Source organism: Cherax quadricarinatus, chromosome 76, assembly GCF_038502225.1.
Source record: "Cherax quadricarinatus isolate ZL_2023a chromosome 76, ASM3850222v1, whole genome shotgun sequence".
Taxonomy (NCBI): Eukaryota; Metazoa; Arthropoda; class Malacostraca; order Decapoda; family Parastacidae; genus Cherax; species Cherax quadricarinatus.
The window spans coordinates 9,238,378-9,262,799 of NC_091367.1; the positions used below are offsets into that span (position 1 = coordinate 9,238,378).

Sequence of the window (24,422 nt, forward strand, 5' to 3'; positions counted from 1 at the left end):
GTTATCCTGGGTGGCTAACCCTCCTCCCGGTTAAAAACCCGAACAAAATCTTAGCCTTACTGAAACGAATTATCTGTATTACTAAATTAACTCGATTAATTTTTTATTTTTTTTGCTGTCAGACCCACAACTGACTGAACATTATACAGAGCGCATCTACATTCCTGTAAGAATGAATAAAATAAATTTACTTTAGGGTTTACCTGGAGAGGGTTTCAAGGGTCAACACCCCCGCAGCCCTGTCTGAGACCATGCCTCATGATGGATCGGTCTCTGATCAACCAGGCTGTTACTGCTCGCCGCATGCAAGCCGACGTACGAACCACAGCCCGGTTGGTCAGGTACTGACTTAAGGTGCCTGTCCAGTGCCTTCTTGAAGACAACCAGGGGTCTATTATGTATGCTGGGAGGCAGTTGAACAGTCTCAGGTCCCTCACACTTATTGTGTTGTCTCTTTTTGTGCTAGTGGTGCCCCTGCTTTTCATTGGGGGGGAATGTTGCATCGTCTGCCAAGTCTTTTGCTTTCAAAGGGAGTGATTTTCTTGTGCAAGTTTTGTACTAATCCCTCTAGGGTTTTCCAAGTGTATATAATCATGTATCTCTCTTGCCTGCATTCTAGGGAGTACAGGTTGAGGAACTTCAAGCGTTCCCAATAACTGAGGTGTTTTATCGCAGTTGTGTGTGCAGTGAAGGTTCTCTGTACACTTTCTAGGTCTGTGGTAATCAATGTAACTGTTTATACCTGAATAAACTTACCTGCAGGATAGGTATGGGGTAGCTACCACCCACAGGATTGGTATAAGGGTGGCTTTCTGTGTAATGACTAAGTTTATTCAGGTACACACAATTACACTGATTATCATACAAAGCAGCATACATGTAGAGAACCTAGAATAACCCCCCAAAAAATCAGTGACTTATTTCCATTGGGGTCCTTATGTCAGCTAGGCTTGTATACCTTGTACTTGTAGAAATAGAGATTATCATTATCATCATCAGTATAGTTTGGGAGAACTGTTAAGCACTGAATGGGGATGAAGAGGACAAACATCCACAGGATGGGTGTAACAGAACTATCACTCGTAGGATGGATATGGGAATTACCACCAAGAAGATGAGTTGTATAGGATAATTTACAATGATTACCACCCACAGTGGATATATTGAGGACTATCACCATGGAATATGCATAAGGTTACTATTAAACCACTAATAAATCACACTTTGCTGCATCACTTAATTGTATAACTTCTATATTGTTAATTTCTTTGCTTTATTGGTCTATTAACTGTTAAAACTTCATTATTCATATGGGTTTAGTGTTTTTTTAATACTGTATAAGAAAATAGCTATTGAAGAAAAGCAACCATTTTGTTTATAATTATATCTCAATTTTATTAAGTATTCATTCTCTCCAGGGAGGTATTTTGGTACTATGCAGGGCTCTTGGTCAGAATAATTAGAGGAGGCCTACCATACCTGATTCCCTCCCTCCCTTTTGGTGCTGTATGAGCTTTACAGCTTAAGTGCTCTCCCATGAATATACATAATATATTGGTACCAGTTTATGACAATGTAGAGAAATTTGTGTTAAGTAGTAGTTAGAATATTTTTTTTACTTCTTGATTGTAACAATTCAGGTTTCTCTTGGCTTATTAGGATTGCCATTATGTAAATCTAATGTTAGATGATAAATTTTTATTGGTATTGAGATATATTTACCTTATGCAGTTTGCAAAACATATTGAAGGTTCTTGTTTATAAGTTGGAATTAAGCATTAATGGATTGCTTCAGCTGCCATGGCCTAGAATGTGTGTGCTGCATAAAGACAAGTACACCTGAAAAATAGTCATAATACCCTGGCTGAAGCAAGTCACTTAAAAGAGGAGACTCACGGCGTTTCAGTTCCTACTGGACCATTGTTCTGACTCGACAGTGGTCCAGGATGGACCAAAACAGTCATGTGATCCCTCTTCTAATTCCAGGGACACCTGTGTAAGCAACAACCATAATCAAAGGCAGAATAAAAAAACAGAAATAACCAGGATACTTTACTTAATGCTCATGAGGGTAAGAAGGACAACTGCAAGTAATATGGAATGTAACAAGTGAACTGGCCTCAGGAAAGTAGAGGATATGGTAATTACAGTATCAAGTTTATGGGATTCTCAGTGTGGACCTTCTATCACAACAGAGAAAGCCATGCTGAAAATCTCATAAACTGGCCAATTACCCTTGGGAAGTTCAACCAGCATCCTTGTTGGCATCGTTGTGCTGAAACAATGGGAATGAGGCAACTGGAGGGAAAATTTAAGTACTGTACTGTATAAGAGAAATATAAAATAACCTCTCATTAACAAATGGTGAGTATGCTTAAGGCAAAGTTTAAAGTCCATAACATGAACCTTATGCTTCTTTTCACAAGAAATGTTCCAGGTCCTGCTAATGGAAGGCATTATTTTATGTTATCTACTACTGTTTGATAAATGAAGAATAAAGCTTAAGATGTAGCCAAATGCACAAAAAAAAAAAAAAGAAGACTATTCCCATCTTGAACTAAAATATCCTCCAGTTACCCCATTAACTCTCAAAAGAATCCATATTAAACTAAGTACGCTTGGCGCAGCTATTGTTTGATTTTTGACTTTGCAGTCCCGTTTGCATATTATTGCTTTCGTTTGTTCGTTGCAATTAAATAGAAAAAGAGAAAAGATCACATGAAAAATTATCACAGAATTATGCATATCATATTGTGCTTAAAAGTATGCACCTTTCATGTTATCATATGTGTCGTATTCAAAGTGACAGAGTCTTGCGGAAGGAAAACTTAAGGCTTTGGATAAATCAGCCTTGAAGTCCCCTCACTATGGCTGCAAATCACTCGTTACGTCACATATTCCTAAACAAACACGCAAAAGCACACAAATAGCCAGATACGTCACCAATAAAATGCTTTTAGAAGAAGTAACATGAATATCTTTTTGGACTTTTTTTTTTTACACATTTTCCTTTCAAAACATTGCTATAAACACGGGCGCGCAACAAGCTCGTTAGTGTCCATGATGGCTGGCTAGTTAGGACCATTATGGCCAGTTCATCAAGCACGGTCTCCAGGTACATTGAAGGGCAGGCAAGGTCACTACAAGGTTCAAGTTTTCAACATTTGGATCACCACTAAATATTTTCTAGGTCACAAATTATTCAGGTAAGGGTCACGTCACCACAAAAATGGAAATATCTGGTCTTTTCCACCATAGAAAATGGGATAGGGCTCACTACCACGCTTCCACAAAGGTATACTCTTGGGGATAGTACTTTTTTCTTTAAATTAATAACACATGGAACCAAAGAATATTCATTTGTAAATACGAAGGATAATATATACCAAGGGATTTATTATAAATGGAAGGGATACTGTAACTAATAATCATATTATATACTAGTCCCTAACATTACATATAACCTACTTAAACTGTGTAGTCGTATACCTAGTGTATAAGATCAGTTGCACAGCATCGTATACTTCGTTACAGATACCTGAATTCATAAATGAAGTCATTATGATTTCTGAAAATAAAATCTCTTCCTTTATACAAGAAGAATATCTTTACAAATATCTCAGACTAAGAATCTGGTTCTTGTGAGATGAATGAGGATTCTTTGGTTCCCTTGTGCTCAAAACTGCACACTGATTTTTGACACTCGTATCAGCATCCTGCTCTCACTTCATTGTTCACATAACCCCTTTATCATGGGAATACATCACAGTTAGCTAGTTCCACACACAATTATTTGGTCTTATGCCACAATCACCTCCTGAGGCACACACTCGAGTGTCGGGTAATTCGTTGTAGTTTGTTTCTGCTATTGTAGCTCTTGATGGGGAGCCATGATGGCAAATTGGCACTCTTGAGATCACAGGAGGAGGAAGAGGGTACAGGGATGAGGAAGAGCATTGATTTCTAAGACCTGGTTCTTACAGTCGCACTAGGGTATTACAGACTGCTCTGACATGGTCGGAATTCTTAAAGTACATAGTGCATAATGATGGTTAGTCTATGGGTCATACAGCTGACCATGCTTGGCCCCCAGTGGATTACTACTATAATCTAATGCATGGTTACTTTATATAATTATTATGATATCTAAGGCTGGACAAATCTGATCACCTCAATATTATTTCTGGTTTTAAATAAGTGACATAATTATTAATAGAGTGATTCGTTGTTACATTGTAAATCATAAGCTCAGAGTTCACTATTACCTAACATACAAATATTTTTATGCTTTTATGCAGTGATTCTCAATTCTGACCTATAATCTGCATGACTTACTAAAATTCATTAACACATTTAAATTTGCTTTTTTCAGTACTGAACAAAAATACTCTCAGATAATACCTATGAGATGATTTCTAATTGAGAAACACTGCCCCTGGATGACAGCTATTCATAAAAGAACAATTTTAATGTCCACATAATCACCAATCACTACTAAACTTGGACTCCCTGATACTGGTAAATCCTGCAGCAATGAATGCTGACTTTATTTTTTTTTTATTCATTACTTTTTACTAAATATTTGTACAGTATCAAGGTAAATGTGTAGACAATATAAGGGTTTCGGTTCTACCTCAATAGGGCATTTATCACACACAAAACGACAAAGAATCTAATTTAAATTAACACTGTATATGTATAGTAATTATGGCAGCTATTACCCTAACATAGTCACATCAGTTTCTGACACACACAAAAAGTACATTAATGTGATTTCCTAGGTAAATCAAACTAATATTTTTTTATTTGAAGGTACAATTGTCTTGGGTAATATACAAAATGGTCGGTTAATGTAATTTTTGTACAGTCTTTGGTATACAACTAATTAATTGTGATTTTTTAGCAAAAATATGTGAAGAAAAACTACAGCACAGATGACTGGTATCAAATCTTAATGTGCATAAATATTTTAATCATAGTTGCAAACTTGACAGAAAAATCCCTAAAAATACCCATATTTTACTTATCAGTATTACACATGATGTTTATTTACCTTACAGAATGTTATCATCAAGCATAATTTGTTACCTAAAAGTCGCAATGAATCTGTCAGATATGTAAGAGTCGTTGTTAAGGTAGGTATGACCATCATACTGAAACATATGAAGATAGTGTGTTCAACAGCAAGGTCAGCTTTTCTTTAACACAGATATATAAAGGCAAGTTTGACCAACACCTGGCTTACCGAGAACAGAGGAACCTTCAAGTTATGTTTCAGACACTATACACTACAAAGTTCCTACATCCAACTCCTCATAGAGTGGGCTTTCTGACTTTGGCCTCAGAAAGTCTTTTTCATCCTTGTATTGCTCTTCTCCCTCTTCCTCCTGTTCTCTCCTTCTCTCCTCATCTTCCTCATCCTCGATTTCTTCTGTTTCTTCGCCCATCGTGGATATGGGGCTCGCCGTCACCTCTGGAAATTGCAAATTGTTAACCCCATTATAGTTTTAACTTAATATTTCATTAAATGTTTGTTTTGAATAAGCATTAAAAATTTCCCAGCATCTTTAGATACCATTAAGTATACAAGATATGATATAGGGCATAATGACAGTAGTTTGTTAGACTACGTATTAGTAGATAAAAGACTGTTGGGTAGACTTCAGGATGTACATGTTTATAGAGCGGCCACATTTATATCGGATCACTTTTTAGTTGTAGCTACAGTGACAGTAAAAGGTAGATGGAATACAAAGAAAATGGAAGCAGCAAGTAAGAGAGAGGTGAAGGTTTATAAACTAAAGAAGGCAGTTAGGGTACGATATAAACAACTGTTGGAGGACAGATGGGCTAGTGTGACTATGTATAGGCAATGGGGCAGATGTATGGGGTAAGTTTAAGAATATAGTGTTAGTGTTCAGCAGAAGTTTGTGGTTATAAGAAAGTGAGTGTGGGAGGGAAGAAGAACGATTGGTGGAATGATGATGCAGAGAGAGAGTAGTAAGAGAAAAAATTAGCATATGAGAGGTTTTTACAAAGTAGAAATGATGCAAGGAGGGAGGAGTACATAGAAAAAGAGAGGTTAAGAGAGTGGTGAAGCAATGTAAAAAGAGCAAATGAGAGAGTGGGTGAGATGTTATCAGCAAATTTTGTTGAAAATAAGAAAAAGTTTTGGAGTGAGATTAATAAGTTGAGAAAGTCTAGGTAACAAATGGATTTGTTAGTTAAAAATAGCAGAGGGGAGCTAGAAGTATTGGGAAGATGGAGGGAATATTTCGAGGAATTGGTAAATGTTGATGAAGATAGGGAAGCTGTGATTTCGTGTATAGGGTAAGGAGGAATAACATCTTATGGGAGTGAGGAAGAACCAGTTGTGAGTGTGGGGGAAGTGCTTGGGGCAGTGGGTAGAATGAAAGGGGGTAAGGCAGCTGGGATTGATGGAATAAAGATAGAAATGTTAAAAGCAGGTGGGGATATAGTTTTGGAGAGGTTAGTGCTTTTATTTGATAAATGTATGGAAGAGGGTAAGGTACCTAAGGACTGGCAGAGAGCATGCATAGTTTCCTTGTATAAAGGCAGAGTGGACAAAAGAGAGAGTAAAAATTATAGGGGAATAAGTCTGCTGAGTATACCTGGTAAAGAGTATGGTAAAGTTATTATTGAAAGAATTGAGTAAGATGGAAAGCAGGATAGCAGATGAAAAAGGAGGCTTAGGAAGGGTAGGAGGTGTATAGATCAAGCGTTTGCAGTGAAACATATAGGTGAACAGTATTTAGATAAGGCTAAAGTGGTTTTTGTGGCATTTATGGATTTGGAAAAGGTGTATGATAGGGGAACAATGTGGCAGATGTTGTAAATGTATGGAGTAGGAGGTAGGTTACTGAAAGCAGTGAAGAGTCTTTACAAGGATAGTAAGGCCCAGGTTAGAGTATGCAGGCGAGAGGGAGATTATCTCCCAGTAAAAGTAGGCCTTAGGGATATGTGATGTCACCATGGGTGTTCAATATATTTATAGATGGAGTTGTAAAAGAAGTGAATGCTCGGGTGTTGGCAAGAGGTGTAGGGTTAAAAGATAAAGAATCTAACAGAAAGTGGGACTTGTCACAGTTGCTCTTTGCTGATGACACTGCTTTTGGGAGATTCTGAAGAGAAGTTGCAGAGGTTGGTCGATGAGTTTGGTAGGATATGTAAAAGAATGAAATTAAAAGTGAATGTAGGAAAGAGTAAGGTGTTGAGGATAACCAAAAATTTAGGTAATGGAAGATTGGATATCAGATTGGAGGGAGAGAGTATGGAGGAGGTGAATGTATTCGGATATTTGAGTGGACATATCAGCAGATGAGTCTATGAAAGATGAGGTGAATCTGAATTGATGAGGGAAGAAAAGTGAGTGGTGCACTGATGAGTCTGTGGAGACAACTTTGTCCATGAAAGCTAAGAGGGGAATGTATGAGAGTATAGTTACACCAACACACTTGTATGGGTGTGAGGCATGGGTGGTAAATGTTGCAACAAGGAGAAGGCTGGAGGCAGTGGAGATGTCATGTCTGAGGGCAATGTGTGGTGTGAATATAATGCAGAGAATCCGCAGTTTGGAGATTAGGAGGAGGTGCGGGATTACCAAAACTATTATCCAGAGGGCTGAGGAGGGGTTATTGAGATGGTTTGGACATGTAGAGAGGATGGAACAAAATAGAATGACTTCGAGAGTGTATAAATCTGTAGTGGAGGGAAGGCAGGGTAGGGGTTGGCTTAGGAAAGGTTGGAGGGAGGGAGTAAAGGAGGCTTTATGAAGGGATTCAGGGAAACTAGCATGCTGGACTTGATTCCTGGAGATGGGAAGTACAGTGCCAGCACTCTGAAGGAGGGGTGCTAATGTCGCAGTTTTATAGCTGTAGTGTAAGCATGCCTCTGGGAAGACAATGAATGATAATGAAAGTTTTTCTTTTTCAGGCCACCCTGACTTGGTGGGAAATAGTCAGTGTTAATAAAAAAAATAATGGAGGACATACTCTCATAAACTTTAAGGTCTTCCACTTGCACTATATTCTTTTAAGTTATATATCCTCTTACTTGTCATATCTTATGAATTATGCTATTATACTGTCAAGGTTGGTGTTGATATTTTTGTAATACACAAGTTTTAAGAATAACTGAAACTAACACTTAAGCCTGTGGAGGCCTTGCCACAAGCTTTGGTCAAGTTTTTTGTAATTTTGTATTTTTATGTAATCAGTTTTGTATATGTTAGGTAAGCAGTTCTTGTGGCTGTAGATCTACTTGATATAAAGTTTAAGATTAATGTCTTGCAAATGACAAGTATTACAAACATATTTTCTAAAGATACATCATGTTTGATGTGATATTTGGTTGCACAATTTCTGAAAAAAAAAAAACCTGATTATGAGCAGCATTTCAGGAAGAATTAAACTATTGTAGAACTAAAATTAATTGTGAATGAATGAAAGAGTTGTAATTACTGTACAGATATTGCATATGATGAATGTAGACTTTAGTCTAAAAGACAAAAAATGAGATTTACATATAATTTCATATAATTTAAATTAATTAAGCTGTGTAGTATATTATATAAAGTATTGGCATTTTTACAAATTTAAGAATACAATCAAAATTAAAAGTGATACAAGCTTAATATTACAAAGCTAGAGTCATAGTGAATATTAAAGGAATAAAGTAAAATAAACATCTTTAGCTTTAGCTAAAGACATAAGTGGGTGAGACACGAGACAAGCTAACGTAATGTTAGGTGTATTCCTGTGAATGCTCCCAACTGTATTTACTTCTGTAAGAAGTCCACATGTATAGTTAACTTTGTTATATAGTAAGATAAGATTTCATTCGGATTTTTAACCCCGCAGGGTTAGCCACCCAGGATAACCCAAGAAAGGCAGTGCGTCATCGAGGACTGTCTGTCTTATTTCCATTGGGATCCTCGATTTTGTCTCCCAGGATGTGACCCACACCAGTCAACTAACACCCAGGTACCTACTTGCTGCTAGGTGAACAGGACAACAGGTGTGAGGAAACGCATCGAAATGCTTTTACCCCGCCGGGAATCAAACCTGGGCCCTCCGTGTGAAGTGAGAGCTTTGCCAGAACATTTTCTGGTATGTTGATATCTACATGCATTTCAATATACTATGCAGATTCCCTTAGCATAGTACTGGCCCCACTGTCTACTTTTTTGTGGCCGGGACATTTTTGTTTTCTGTGAAGTGTTTTGGGTTCTCTTGTTTGACTTTCTGCGAATATATTTCTTCAGCTTGTTCTGGTTTTTGTTTATATGCTATTGCCATCACTTAATCATCTGTTTTTTTGATTACTGCCTTGTGTATTTACCTCTTTCATCTGTCCTGTCCTGTGTATCTGTCTCTACCCCTACTCCAGCTGTTTATTCCTCCAACCTTTGTATATTTCTGGAGTTGATTTTGGAGTTCTAACCCAGACCAGACCAGACCTGGTTTCTGGTCTGACTGACCAGGCTGTTGGTGTCAGCTGCAAGCAGTCCAACATATGTACCACAGCCTGGCTGATGAGGAAGCATGTGGCTTGAGGAACCTATCATGTTCTTTCTTGAAGACAACCACATGAGTTTGTTAGTAATTCTTATGCATGAAGGAAGTGTGTTGGCCTTACTTCCCATACACTTTTTGAATTCTCTTAATGTACTCATTGCATCCCTTCTTTTCACTGCCGGTATTTTGCACCATCTGCTAAGCCTCTTGCTTTTATATGCAGCGGCTTAAGTGTATAGGTTTGGGATCAATTCCTCCACAATTTTCAAGGTTTAGATTATGATATATCTTCCTCATCTACATTTCAGTAGTTCAGATGACTAACTGAATTTATATGAGTAATGAAGGCTTTCTGTATGGTTTTTCAGTTCTGCAATTTCTCCTTCCTTGAAGGGGGCTGTTAGTATACACCAATATTCCAGCCAAGAAAGGATGAGAGACTTGAAGAATATCATTACTGCCTCAGCATGTGATCTTCTGATATTTTCACTCCTAAATCTCTCGCATTAAGCTTCCACTTTATGGCATGACTCAAATTTGTCATGTATATGTTTCAGTCTTCAAATCCTCAATTCTTTATGGCTGAGTCATCACTAAACATCTTGCTGTCAGTGGCCCACTAGAAAATTGGTTTATATCAGCTCCAATGTTCATTGTGTCCTCAGCGGGTGCCTTTCTCATTCAAATTTAGTAGTCTCCAAAGGATATGGTGCTATGATTTATGTCTCCCTTAGTGTCAGATAAAGGAATAAGAAAGAGAAATGGGGCAAGTACTATGCCTAGAGGAATGGAGCTTATCACTGTGGCAGCCCCTATTGTTGTAGATTTGCCAGTAGTGTCCCAGCCCGGGTCTTTTTCCAGATGGTGACCTGGTGGCAGCCCCTAATTTCACTGTGTACTATTACTCTTTTCATTACAAAGTTAGATATCCATCTGCCCACTATTCTGTTTATTCCTTTTGCACTCATTTTGTGTGCTAGAACACCAGGGTTGCATTTGTCAAAACATTTGCAGTCAGTGTACACTACATCCTTAGAAGGGATGGAGTAGATAGGATGACCAAGAGTGCATAAATTGGGTGGAAGGAAGGAGGGAAAATAGTGCCTTGGAAATGCTAATGCTCTTACAAACTGCTTTTGTTTCAGCCATGGAGCATATGATGGGTCAGACAATGAGACTGGGAAACACAAAGTGAATGAGTTAGTCAGTGCTTGGGTGTATATCATGCTACAGTAATCTTGCCTTAAAACCATACCACAGGCGGGATTTGAACCCGCGGTATGGTTTGTTCGCAGTCGTGTCATTACGATTTCGTGAGTCAGTAATCTTGCCTTGTAACAAAACTACATTAAATACTAAGCATAACAAAAGAGAAACTTATTGGTTTTATCATAGACAAGATAACAGCAACATGCTCTTCTCTGACTCTGAATTCAGTTCTGAACTAAAGATAAATCCACTTTAGTGAGGATAATGTATCACTTGCATCACACTCAGCTTACTTTGTCCAATGACAGTAAATTTTCATATTAAACTGTACAACATAATCTTTGTAACTGATAAGTTTCCAAATACAGTGGTACCTTGAGTTACGAACTTAATTCGTTCCAGAAGGCTGTTCGAGTGCCGATACCGAACTAATTTGTTCCCATAAAGAATAAAGTAAATTAGATTAGTCTGTTTCAGACCCCCAAATACACTTACATAATTGTTCAAGCTGGGAGCTGTTTGAAACTTGAGGTACCACTGTACATTGACCAACAATTGTATCATTCCCATTCTTGAATCCAGTGAATAAAATGGCTTTTGCTTGACATCTTTGTGATTGCCTGTGCAAAACAACTTGAGAGGATTGTCCTGAACTGTCTCTTCCATGTAATTAAAAGTTTTGCCCCACTCCTCCATGGTTACATGGCTTCAGCAGGGATTGTACATCATTGCCTAACTACTTATCTGACCCATTAAGTTGACAGTTCTACACCACCTTGAATTTAAATCTGCCTTTGGTATTGATAATGAGCATGTAATACATGAATTTACAACAATGCATGCAACCATATGACCTGTCTTTGTAATACTCACTTGTGCTTTATAGTAATCTGTTTACATTAATGTTTTTCACTGATTTCATCATTGCTTAGTTAATCTTAAGTTAATTTTAAGCCAGCCCGTAATGCTATGCATAGTATAAGTGGCTTTGGCATGCTGCTCTTATCTGTATTTTTTTGTACCTCTGTATGTGTGCTCAAATTATAAATAAATAAATAGATGAGTTTGCTAGGGTGGATATACTGTTGGGGGATACCTTCTCTACTGGATTCAAAGGTTGCTTGTCATGTATGCTATTCCAAGGACAGGGAAATGTAACAAAAACATTTTAACTACTAAGAACCCCTTCCTCAGTTTTACTTTACTAAACAATTAATCAGTGCACTACCAAATTCCCTATGTCCATTCCAGTTATAAGACTGACACACTGTTGTTAGCCAAGGTACTTAGGGATCCGATCCTACTGAAAAAGATGGCAGATACTGAGACCAAAGCTACTCTAACAACTACAGCAAACATTTACTTCATGATAATTTCTTGGGCCTTGTTTAAAACACAAACAGAAAATGTGGCAGGCTCAATAGGACAGTTAGACAAGTTATACACTATACATAGTTCAACAAGACTTGGGTGTTTAACCCTCTGCAAATCAAATGTTAATCATTGCCAGCAGTTTTAGGCTTTTTAGATTTTATTTGAGCGCTCTTAAATGCTGCACCAGAGAACTTGCCAGCACCTTGGTGATATTTAAAAGATCATTAAGCTCTCATTATTTCTAACTGTATTAATGCTTAATTCATTCATACAAAATTCGTGGGCAGTTTCCATCACGCATACACCACCCTGAAGAAATGCTATCACTTCAGTTTTCTTTGGAAAAATAAGAGATTCATGATTATTCTTTTTAGCATCTTCACCATCACTAGTGTTCTTCATGGGTACCCCATGGTTAATATCTAGAGATCATATATAGTGATAAAAATATCCAAAAACCTCAATAAAACATGGAATGATTATGGCACAAAATACTTCTGTAATTCAACTAGTATAAGATAAGATTTTTTTTTTTTTTTGGACTTTTAACCCCAGAGGGTTAGCCACTCAGGATAACCTAAGAAAGTTGGTGCATCGTCAAGGACTCTGTCTAATTTCCATTGGAGTTCTTAAATCTTGTCCCCCAGCATGCAACTCACCCAACTTGACTAACATCCAAGTACCTGCTTGCTAGGTGAATGGGGACAACAGGTGTAAGGAAACACACCCAATGTTTCTATCCTTGCCAGGGATTGAACCACAGACGCTGTGTGTGTGAAGCGAGTGTGTTTACAGTCATTTGGGTGAGTGTAAGTGTAAATTGGAGGGAATCACAGATATCAAAAGTAGGTATAGTTTGTTTTTTGTGTGTGTGTATGATACAAGTAAGAGAATAGGTGGTTTTCATGTAGTTAGCTGATGGTGGGGTGTGTCAGGGAGATAAGATTTTTTTAATAGTAGTTTTGAAAGTGATGGTTGTGTCTGCATTTCTAGAGTTCTCAGGTAGGGTGTTCCAGATTTTAGGTCCTTTTATGTACATTGAATTTTTGTATAGGTTTAGCCAGACACTGGAAATGTTATAGAGATTGTTAGTTCAGGGTTAATATTGGAATTTATGGTTCTGTAAATGTAGGTTGCACAGTAGTAAGTGTGGATGTTCTGTACAGTGAGTAAGTTTAGATCTTTGAAGAGTGTTGCCTGGGATTGGATTGCGTGATTATTCTTGCTGTGGCTTTTTGTTGGGTTATTGGCTTTAAGTGTGTTGCTGCTGTTGATCCCCAGGCATAGGTGAGGTAGGGATAGACGAGTAAATAGTATAGTGTGAGAAGGGCTGATTGTGGCATGTAGTAACGTATCTTGGAGAGGATTCCAACTGTTTTGGATACTTTTTTTTATCATGTGTTGGATATGGGTGCTGAATTTCAGGTTGCTGTCGAGGTGTAGGCCTAGGAATTTGCCCTCATTATGTTTAGCAGTAACAGTGTTGTTGATCTTAATGTTCAGTTGTGCAACACCTACTCTGCTACCAAACGTAATATAGTAGGTTTTGTTAGTGTTAAGTATAAGTTTACTGGCTGCCATCCAAGTAGATATTTTTAGTAGTTCCTCGTTAACAGTGGTGTTGAGTGTGGCAAGATTGGGTGGGAGATGACATAAATAAAATGAACATGTTAAGGTTATGACTATAAACTGTTGGATACCTTTCTTTTGTGCAAGTACCTATTTGTAATTGCAGTACTCATTTGTAGCTACTGGAACAGAATTAAGCTGGTGGTGTCCAGCTTTTGCTATTAACACAAGTTTCATGAAAAATTGGAAAATTGTTAGTAAATATTTTTTGTAATCCTTAGTGATTTTGAAATGCTTTTGCTAAAAAATTCCTTGCTGGAGGGTATTTTGACCTTAATACAGCATACAAAATAAAAAGAATAATTTTTTATTTGTAATACAGTGGTACCCCCTGTAAGAATATTGAATAAATTTTTCCCATAAGAAATAATATAAATTGGATTAATCCATTCCAGATCCCCCCAAAATTACCAGTTATAAAACATTTTAACCCTTTCAGGGTCCAAGGCCCAAATCTGGAGTCACGCACCAGTGTCCAAGAATTTTCCAAAAAAAAATTTGTTATTTTTTCTTATGAAATCGTAGAGAATCTTTTTGTGAAGGTAATAAAACAAAAAGTACGAAATTTGGTGGAAAATTGACGAAATTATGCTCTCGCGAATTTTGATGTGTCAGCGATATTTACGAATCGGCGATTTTGCCGACTTTGACTCCCATTTTAGGCCAATTACATTATTCCAATCAACCAAATTCTTAGCTATTTCACTAGTATTACTTCTATTCTATCGACTGAGCACAAGAAATTGCCAAGTCAACTGTTTCAACTACAAAATAAAGTGATCGGAAATTGTTAATTTGGCCAATTTAACACAAAGTTCAAAATATTCCAATTTCAAAATAGGGTCCAGAATGAACAATGTAGGCATTCCTGGCACTAAACTAACATTTCCTCTGTTCATTAGTTATGTTTTGAGGCTTTACAAATAAATTCCATTTTGATTTTTTATTCACATAATGAATTTTTATTCACACCAAAAAATAGAAGATTTACTGTTATGCAATACTGTAATAATTGTATAAATATCATCACCATATTTGTGAATGTATATTAGACCCACCAGCTGGTGTGTATTAGACGTGTGAGGTCGTTTGTTTACTCTTGAATATCGGCAAAAATTTAACATTTCCGCTACTTTGAGCTCAGTTTCAAGCCATTTCCAATGCTAAAACCAATCAAAATCATCTCTATTTCTGTAATATTTCTTCCATTCTATCAAATGAGACCAAGAAATCGCAAATACAACTATAAAAAACATACGAAAAAACACTGCAAAGTTGCTGTTTTAATCGAAAAATCATGATTTCATTTTTTTTCTCTCATTATACACAGTGTGCTGCAGGATCTGTTTTATGTGGTGCACACATACCACATAGATGTATTCTCTCATATCTAGGCCCAAATGTACCACTCACAGTTTATCAGAGTGAGCTGAGCTCATGGCGTAGATCTACGGTTTGGACCCTGAACATAAAGCCGTAGATCTACGGGACGGACCCTGAAAGGGTTAAGTGAAAATATTGCTTATTTAAACCTGTATAATAACTGCATGGATAAAAATCATACAAGAAAACTATAAAAATAATAAATACATGAAATAAATGGAAATTTAACTGCACTTTACTGAGGAGTGCTGATGGCCAAGAGGAAGGTGGAGAGATGTTATTGTTTGGAAAGGATTTCACCCTCCATAAAATCATCAGGTAACCGTCTGATGTTTTTTCTCTTTTCTGTCTGTGCGGTAGCACTTGAAGATGATGGGGATTCACCTGTTTGAATTTTTTTCTTTAGCAAAGAAAATGTCAAGTGTTGTCTGCTTTTTATGACTTTTCAAAATTTTTCTAAAAGTGGTCAGCAACATTTGTCATTGAACAGGTAGATGCTCCTATTCACAACAGTACTGTTAGGATACCAGGCTCTGTGTTTGAGTGCAACAGTAACACAGTTTCTTAATTTCTGCAGTGGAAATGTTGCCCTTACTGCTTCCATCCTCTGAAGAAGAAATTTCCTCAACCACATCATGAGGCCTGGTCTCCAACTGAGCTATGGGGGGGGGTTGACCCCTGAAACCCTCTCCAGGTATACTTCTTTCTGCTCCTTGTGCAGGTCTTTAAGTTCTTTTGTGGTGAGCTCATTCTTGTGATCCTCCACCATCTCCTGTACATCCTTATCATCCATTTCCAATCCCATGGATTGGCTGCTGGCTCTGCCTCAAAGCCTTCAAAATCTCTGACACACAGTCTGGCCACAATTTCTTCCAGGCAGAGTTCACTGTCCTGAAGGAAACTTTTCCCCAAGCTTTGTCTATTATCCTTAAATACTGGAGGATATTAAAATGTTTTTTCCAAAATTACTTAAGGGTAAGCTGTTTCAGAGGTCACTTCAAAACACCTTTTAAACAGTGCTTCTATGTAAAGTTTCTTAAAATTGGAAATTACCTGCTGGTCCAGTGGTTGGATAAGAGGACTGGTGTTAGGGGGCAAGAATTTCACTTTAATGAAGTTGTATTCATCTGCCAAATTTTCCTCCAACCCTTTCCATTGATCTATACTCGACACCATAATAATAATATTTTATATTGACACGATACATAGTTGTACAAAGGAATCCTCTTCAAGGGGGGCTCCTTGGCGTGGTGAGGAGGCTCTTGGTCTGAGGAATTAGACCTGTCGGTCTCCTTCCTCAGATCGAACCTAATTACCCTCCAATCCCCCCTTCCCTATCCCATCCTCCCCTTTTTCCTTTCCTCCTCCTCCTCCCCACCCTTTCCCTTTTGGCCTTTGGGATTTTTCCCACAGGCACACTAGTTCATAGGTAGGGGGAAAGGTACCGGGGTCCATCCCGTTCCGTTGAGGTTCTTGGCGGTGGCATAGTTTGCCGTGGGATCTGGATCGCCTGGGGATGTCCCGACCCCTCTCCAGTATCCCGGAGGGTGGCTTTGGGTGTCTTTCGGGTGACGGGTGTATCTCTGGAAGCCACCTTTTGGATTCCGGGGGTGGTGGCTGAAGGAGGTATGCTTTGTGGCGGATATCCGGCCGCCCTCTCTTTTGTCCACCGAGGTAGCTTGGCAGATGTGAGGTTGCTATCCCGGATTGCTGGTTTACTGGCATGAAGGGTAGGGTATGGCACAGGTTCCATGCTGCATCTGCGCTACTTGCGGTGCTGAGGTCCTCTTGGGCACGGAGGGAGATTTCTGGCCCTTTCATCTATTCATCTGGCCCTTTCAACTATCCCTCCCCGGTCCCCCTGTTTTTTTATTCTTTTTTTTTTATTTTTATTTTCTTCTTTCTTTTTTTTCTTAAAAACAAAAAGAAAGAAGTAACCTAACCATGGAGTCCCAAATCCATTACCCCACTACCCCCAGGCCCCTTATTGTTACCGCACCTTGTTCTGACCTCGCCTCGTCTTTTGGCCACTCCTAAGGCCCCTGTACCTCTTGCTGGTGCTGTTTCCTTACCTGCTTCAGGTACCGGGGCTTCCACTGACTCCTTTGATTTGTCTGACCTCCGCTCTCCTTTGACTATGCTTCCAGCCTCTCCCTCTATGGTGCGACGATTTTTGAATCGCTAGCCTGTCTCACGTCGGACCGACTCTGGTCCCACTTCTAAACACCAACAACAATCTCCTGATGACGTTACTTCGTTACCTTCACATTCTACTCGGAAAAGACCGACACGTCATGCACTCCCTCTCCACACTCGGTTTCGGTCCACCCAATGGACTAAATTCTTTACTTTACGACCGACTTCTTCTACTGCCTATCTTTCTGACCATAGTATTGGCAAAGCGCCCCTACGCCACGTTGGTAGAGATATTTCCTTTCATGCTCTTAAGAGTGGTACGCGCATCATCACAGTCCAGAATTCTACCCAATCTCATGATCTTTCTCTTCTTTCACATATCGATACTGTTCCTATCGAAAAACATCATTCCCTCAATTCTTGTAGTGGTATTGTTATTCTGCCCCATACCATAGTCCAACAGAATTTCCAGACATGTGGCAATGACATTCTCGAACAGCTGGAACTCCAAGATCTCCCAATTCTCAAGGTAGACACTTATGTTCTTCCCGCCCGGGGGCGAAGACGATACCCTTGCAATGTGGCTCGTTTAACTTTTGACAGCTGTGAACTCCCATCCTCTGTTTATGTAGCAGGAAATCGGTTACAAGTTCGGAAGGTGATCCCTACACTGCAACAGTGTAGGAATTGCTGGCGATTTGGCCAACCAGCAAAATATTGCAGATCTATAGCCGAATGCCCAGTCTGTGGTGCCAATGACCATTCTAATACATCTTGCAGTCGACCTCCCTCTTGCCTTAATTGTCATGAGGCTCACCCTTCGTACTCTTGCCGTTGCCAGGTCTACTTAAATGAGCGGGAAATTCGTTGCCTCAAAGAGGCAGAAGGTCTCCCTTATGCTATGGCAGTTTCTCATCTCCGCCTCCAAGGGAGACTACTCCGTGTTTCTTATTCTTGTGTTTCAAAATGTCCCCCCACTTCTGGGGTCCCATCTTCTGCAGCCTCCTCTGCGGTTGCCAGTCCCATAGTCACTCCTGTATCTAATTCTTTTGCTGACCTGGGCTCAGACGTCCCTCCTTCAACACCTCAGTCTGTCCTCACTTCTTCGTGTTCTCCCTCACAAACCCCGGTATCGACAATACCTCGTACGACACCTCCTCCCAATCGTCCCTCTACTTCTCAGAGGTCCAACAAATCTCCTTTAACCCCTCCTTCCCTTCATCCACCTCCACATTTTACCTTCCCGGTCTCTGTAATTAGGTCTTCCCCTTTCACTGGCTCTGTTACAAGTGTGGAGGTTCATCCTCCTCCTCGTACTGTGCCTTCCTCCTTTGTCCCCTCCCAAGTTTCTTCCTCTTGTGCCACCTCCCGGGTTTCTGCCTCTTCTGTCCCCTCCTACACTTCTCCGGTTCCCTCCACCCTTTTGCCCCCCCCCCCACCTTGGTACAGTCCATTACAGCTCTGATCTTTACTCAAACTCCTCCTCCTTCCATCTCCAATATTGTCTCCCATACGACGTCTCTGAACTCCGAAAGACTTGAAGCAATCTCTGAATATATTGCAGGGACCAAACCATCAATGGACACTGATCCACCCTCTGTTCCTTCTCTTTCCTCCTCTTCATCTGCGCAACTCCTTTCTTCACAATGCACTGTTCCTTCGCTACTTGACCGTTTTCCTTTGCCACCGCATGTGGACTTTTCTAACCCTTCTAGTTCGTAGGTACCCTTGCCAGCGGATTTCAGGTATCTTTATCATTGCCAATCATGGCCTATTTACAGTGGAATATTCGCGGCCTCGGGTAATCGGGGTGAGCTTCAGATGTTGCTCTCCCAGTTTTTCCCTGTTGGTATTTGCTTACAGGAACCAAAATTACACTCTGCTGTTATCTATCCCATCTCAGGCTATAATTTATTGTAGTCTTCAGATCCTTTTCCTGATGGGACCTTTAATGAAAGTGCCGTTCTTCTACGCACTGATATTCCGTACCATCAGCTATTTGTTCATACTTTGCTGCATTACACAGCAGCCCGTATCCAGTTGCATAGGTGGTATACACTGCTCTTTGTATCTCTCTCCTTCTCGGGCATTATCTATCCCGGATATTGCCTTTCTTGTTTCATCATTACCGCCACCACTTCTGTTACTTGGTGATTTTAATGCCCATCATTTCCTCTGGGGGTCTCACTGTGATTCCTGTGGCATTCAGTTAAGAGGCTTTTCTTGCTACCCACCCCCTCCATGTTTTAAATACAGGTACTCACACCCATTTTGATCCTCGGACTCGTACTCTCTTGCATCAATCTCTCAGTCTGCTCTTCCTCCGCTGCATTAGACTTCACCTGGTCTGTTCTCCCCTTCATGTTCACCAACTCTTCGTAACACACGCTGGCAATTTGATCAGGCAAATTGGAACCTTTACTCACAACTAACTGTTTTTAGTGAGGTTCCTTCTTCGTCCTCCATTGATGAGCTTTTACACCTCTTCTCGTCCTCCGTTTTAACAGCAGCTTCTCATTCTATACCCCAAACTTCGGGCAGGCATTCTCAGAAATGCGTGCCTTGGTGGTCTCCTGCTTGTGCTCATGCAGTACGTTTGAAACGCGCTGCGTGGGGCAGGTACCGGTACAATAGAACCACGGAGAGACTTCTTGATGTTAAGCAGAAGCGTGTGATCGCTTGCCGTGTCATCCGTGACGCTAAATGCACTTGCTGGCGAGATTGTCTCCACCATCACCTCTGCTTCCTCTATGAGTGCAGTCTGGAAAAAAGTACGAAAACTGAGTGGTAAATATTCTCCTGACCCGGCTCCTGTTTTGCGGGTTGCCGGTGTTGATATAGCAAACCCACCAGATGTTGCCAATGAAATTGGCAATCATCTGGTCCGTATTTCTCAGGGGCTCCATCTATGCCCCTCGTTTCTTTCCTCAAAGTCTGCCAGAGAGTTAGCACCCTTGGACTTTTCTTCTCTCAGAGAAGAACAGTATAATGTGCCTTTTACACTTCAGGAACTGGAGGCAACACTCTCAGCTTGCCGATCATCAGCAGCTGGGCCCAACGACATTCATATTCGTATGCTACAACATTTACATCAGTCAGCCCTTGCAGTCCTATTACGCCTTTTCAGTCTTATTTGGTCACGAGGAGTTCTTCCACAGCTGTGGAAATCTGCCATTGTTCTCCCTTTCCGCAAACCGGGTACTACGGGACATGAAGCCTCCACTACCATCCCATTGCTCTTACCAGTGCAGTTTGCAAAGTGATGGAACGCCTGGTAACTAGACGTTTAGCGTGATATTTAGAGAGACACAACAGTCTCTCCACTCGTCAATATGGCTTTCGTAAGGGCCGTTCTACCATAGACCCCTTACTACACTTGGATACGTATGTTCGTAATGCCTTTGCGAATAACCACTCAGTTATTGCCATATTTTTTGACCTTGAGAAGGCATATGACACAACTTGGAGGTATAATATTTTGGCCCAAGCCCACTCCTTAGGCCTTCGAGGCAATCTACCATCCTTCCTTAAGAACTTTTTAACTGACAGACATTTCCGTGTTCGGGTTAATAATGTGCTCTCCCCGGACTTTATCCAAGCTGAAGGTGTCCCCCAGGGATGTGTTCTGAGCACAACACTTTTTCTCCTTGCTGTAAATGATTTGGCCTCTAGTCTTCCATCCAATATTTGGTCATCACTCTATGTTGATGACTTCGCTATTGCCTGTGCAGGCTCTGACTGTCGCCTCATTACAGTTTCTCTCCAGCATGCGGTCAACCGTGTTTCCAATTGAGCCACCACACATGGGTTTAAATTTTCCAGTACCAAAACTTGCCAAATTACTTTCACTAGACGCTCTGTCATCTCTGATCATCCTTTATACCTCTATGGCACCCGTATCCCTGAACGTGATAGTCAGGTTTCTAGGCCTCCTCTTTGACCGTAGGTTATCCTGGAAACCTCACATTACCTCTCTGAAGACAACTTGTCACAGCCGGCTGAACCTTCTTAAAACCCTTGCTCATCTTTCTCGGGGAGCTGATCATCGAACTCTCCTTCGCCTACATTCCACCCTCATTTTATCGAAACTTGACTATGGTGACCAGATCTATTCAGCTGCCTCTCCTGCTACTCTATCTAGCCTCAACCCTATTCATTACCAAGGATTACGTTTATGCCTTGGTGCTTTTCGCTCTTCCCCTGTTGAGAGCCTCTATGCAGAAGCAAACGTTCCATCCTTATCCGATTGCCATGATGCCCATTGCCTTCGCTACTATGTACGCACTCATGATCTCCGCAATCCTTCCATTTATAGAATGGTCACAGATATTAGTAGACATTCTTTATTTGTTCTCCGTCCCTTCTCTCTTCGCCTACATTCGCTCTTGTCTTGTCTTCATTTTCCACCTTTCTATGTTCATGTAGCATCTCACTTTTTCCCTACCCCCCTGGGAAGTTCCAGCTGTTCGAGTCTGTTCTTTCTCACTCCCTTGCTCAAAAGCCCAACTGTCTACGGTAGCTTCCCGCTCTCTTTTTCTTGACCACTTCCACTCTTTCTCATGCCATTGCAGTGTACACAGATGGCTCTAAGTCTTCTGACGGCGTAGGATTCGCAGCAATGTTTCCGGACAGCGTCGTATGAGGGCATTTACTATCTTCGGCTAGTATCTTTACTGCTGAATTGTATGCCATTCCTGCAGCACTTATCCGTATTGTATCTATGCCTGTGTCATCATTTGTGGTTGTCTCAGACTCCCTTAGTGCTTTACAGGCTATACAGAAATTTGATACACCTCACCCCTTAGCCCTCCGTATCCAACTTTGGCTACGCCGGATCTCTACCAAGCATAAAGATATTGTTTTTGTTGGGTCCCTGGTCATGTTGACATACAGGGCAATGAACAGGCAGACACTGCTGTGCGGTCAGCAGTACACGACCTACCAATTTCATATAGAGGTGTTCCATTTACGGACTATTTTGCTGCAATAGCTACCTACCTTCACACCCGTTGGCAACAATGTTGGTCTACTCTACTCGGTAACAAACTTCAATCTATTAAACCGAGTATAGGTTACTGGCCGTCTTCTTGTCACCAGTGCCGAGGTTGGGAGACTACTCTCTCCCGTTTCCACATTGGCCATACTCATCTTATTCATGGATATCTCATGGAGAGGCGCCCTGCTCCTCTCTGTGAGAGTTGTCAGGTTCCATTATCGGTCAGCCACATTCTGTTAGACTGCCCACTTTATCAACGAGCACGCAGAATTTACCTCCAACGTCGTCTTCGCTCCGCTGCTCTCTCTCTACCTTCCCTTCTCGCTGATGGACCCACCTTTCATCCGGACTCTCTCATTGACTTTTTGACAACAACTGACTGACTTCACAAACTCTGATGATACCTTCAGCCCTTTCTACCTCAATCTCTTGTTACCCTCTACCCTGCACTATCCCCCTCCCTGCTGTTTTCTGTAACTTACTGATCTCCCCTTCTGCCACCCAATAGCCTTGCTTCCTTTCCTACCCTGCAGTGCTGTATAGCCCTTGTGGCTTAGCGCTTCTTTTTGATTATAATAATAATAATAATAATGTACAAAGGAATACAGTGGAACCTTGGTTTTCGTTTGCCCTGGTTTTCGTCTACTTTTTTCATCAAAATTTTGTCCCAGTTTTCGTTCATCACCTCGGGTTTTTGTCAGTCCACCATACCAAACGTGTCTGCCTGCCTGTGCCCACACATTCTGAGTCAGTCTGGCTTTGTTTCTCGTTGAGTGAGCACTACCCTGCGCGTTCATCCAAAACATTTTGTAATAATCCATTGTTTTTCTGTTTGTTTATTCAGTGTGACTGCTAAATAAGCCATCATGGGGCCAAAGAAAGTTCCGAGTGCCAGCCCTTTGATAAAGAAGATGAGAAACACGATAGAACTCATAGCAAAGTACGAAAGTGACAAGGTGGGAAGTAGCAAAGTACAAAAGTGACTGCACCTGAGGAAATTGCTTCAGAGGAGGAGGAAGAGAGAGGGGAGAAATGTGACTTCTTCAGTGATTAAGGACATGTATGCAAAGTGGAATGAGTTGTAAAGTTTTTATGGAGAAATATCACCATAACAAAGCTGTTCCTAGGTAGTAGGTTGGTAGACAGCAACCGCCCAGAGAGGTACTACCGTCCTGCCAAGTGAGTGTAAAACGAAAGCCTTTGATTGTTTTACATGATGGTAGGATTGCTGGTGCCCTTTTTTCTGTTTTATAAACATGCAAGATTTCAGGTATGTCTTGCTACTTCTACTTACACTTAGGTCACATTGCACATACATGTGCAAGCATATATATATACATACCCCTCTGGGTTTTCTTCTATTTTCTTTCTAGTTCTTGTCTATTTCCTCTTATCTCCATGGGGAAGCGGATCAGAATTCTTCCTCCGTAAGCCATGCGTGTTGTAAGAGGCGACTAAAATGCCAGGAGCAAGGGGCTAGTAACCGCTTCTCCTGTATATATTACTAAATGTAAAAGTAGTTTATTAGATTATGTATTGGTGGATAAAAGGTTGATGGGTAGGCTCCAGGATGTACATGTTTATAGAGGGGCAACTGATATATCGGATCATTATTTAGTTGTAGCTACAGTTAGAGTAAGAGGTAGATGGGAAAAGAGGAAGGTGGCAACAACAAGTAAGAGGGAGGTGAAAGTGTATAAACTAAGGGAGGAAGAAGTTCGGGTGAGATATAAGCGACTATTGGCAGAAAGGTGGGCTAGTGCAAAGATGAGTAGTGGGGGGGTTGAAGAGGGTTGGAATAGTTTTAAAAATGCAGTATTAGAATGTGGGGCAGAAGTTTGTGGTTATAGGAGGGTGGGGGCAGGAGGAAAGAGGAGCAATTGGTGGAATGATGAAGTAAAGGGTGTGATAAGAGAAAAAGGTAGCTTATGAGAGGTTTTTACAAAGCAGAAGTGTTATAAGAAGAGCAGAGTATATGGCGAGTAAAAGAAAGGTAAAGAGAGTGGTGAGAGAATGCAAAAGGAGAGCAGATGATAGAGTGGGAGAGGCACTGTCAAGAAATTTTAATGAAAATAAGAAAAAATTTTGGAGTGAGTTAAACAAGTTAAGAAAGCCTAGGGAAAGTATGGATTTGTCAGTTAAAAACAGAGAAGGGGAGT

At 40.4% G+C, this 24,422-nt stretch overlaps 1 protein-coding gene and 1 long non-coding RNA gene across 5 annotated transcripts in view; one reads left to right on the forward strand and one right to left on the reverse strand.

Moving 5' to 3' along the window:
• The window catches only part of LOC138854967 (uncharacterized), a 77,175-nt gene that overhangs the window by 32,098 nt on the left and 20,655 nt on the right, over window positions 1-24,422 (forward strand). For both annotated transcript variants that reach the window (XR_011394138.1, XR_011394139.1), the window contains one exon: window positions 8,880-9,128. This is a non-coding gene — a long non-coding RNA (uncharacterized lncRNA). The remainder of the gene's footprint in view (window positions 1-8,879; window positions 9,129-24,422) is intronic.
• The window catches only part of LOC128703568 (homeobox protein PKNOX2), a 441,650-nt gene continuing 419,267 nt past the window's right edge, over window positions 2,040-24,422 (reverse strand). For all 3 annotated transcript variants that reach the window (XM_070101266.1, XM_070101265.1, XM_070101267.1), the window contains exon 8: window positions 2,040-5,473. In XM_070101266.1, coding sequence (XP_069957367.1) covers window positions 5,289-5,473 — 185 coding nt within the window. In that variant the 3' untranslated portion in view covers window positions 2,040-5,288. The remainder of the gene's footprint in view (window positions 5,474-24,422) is intronic.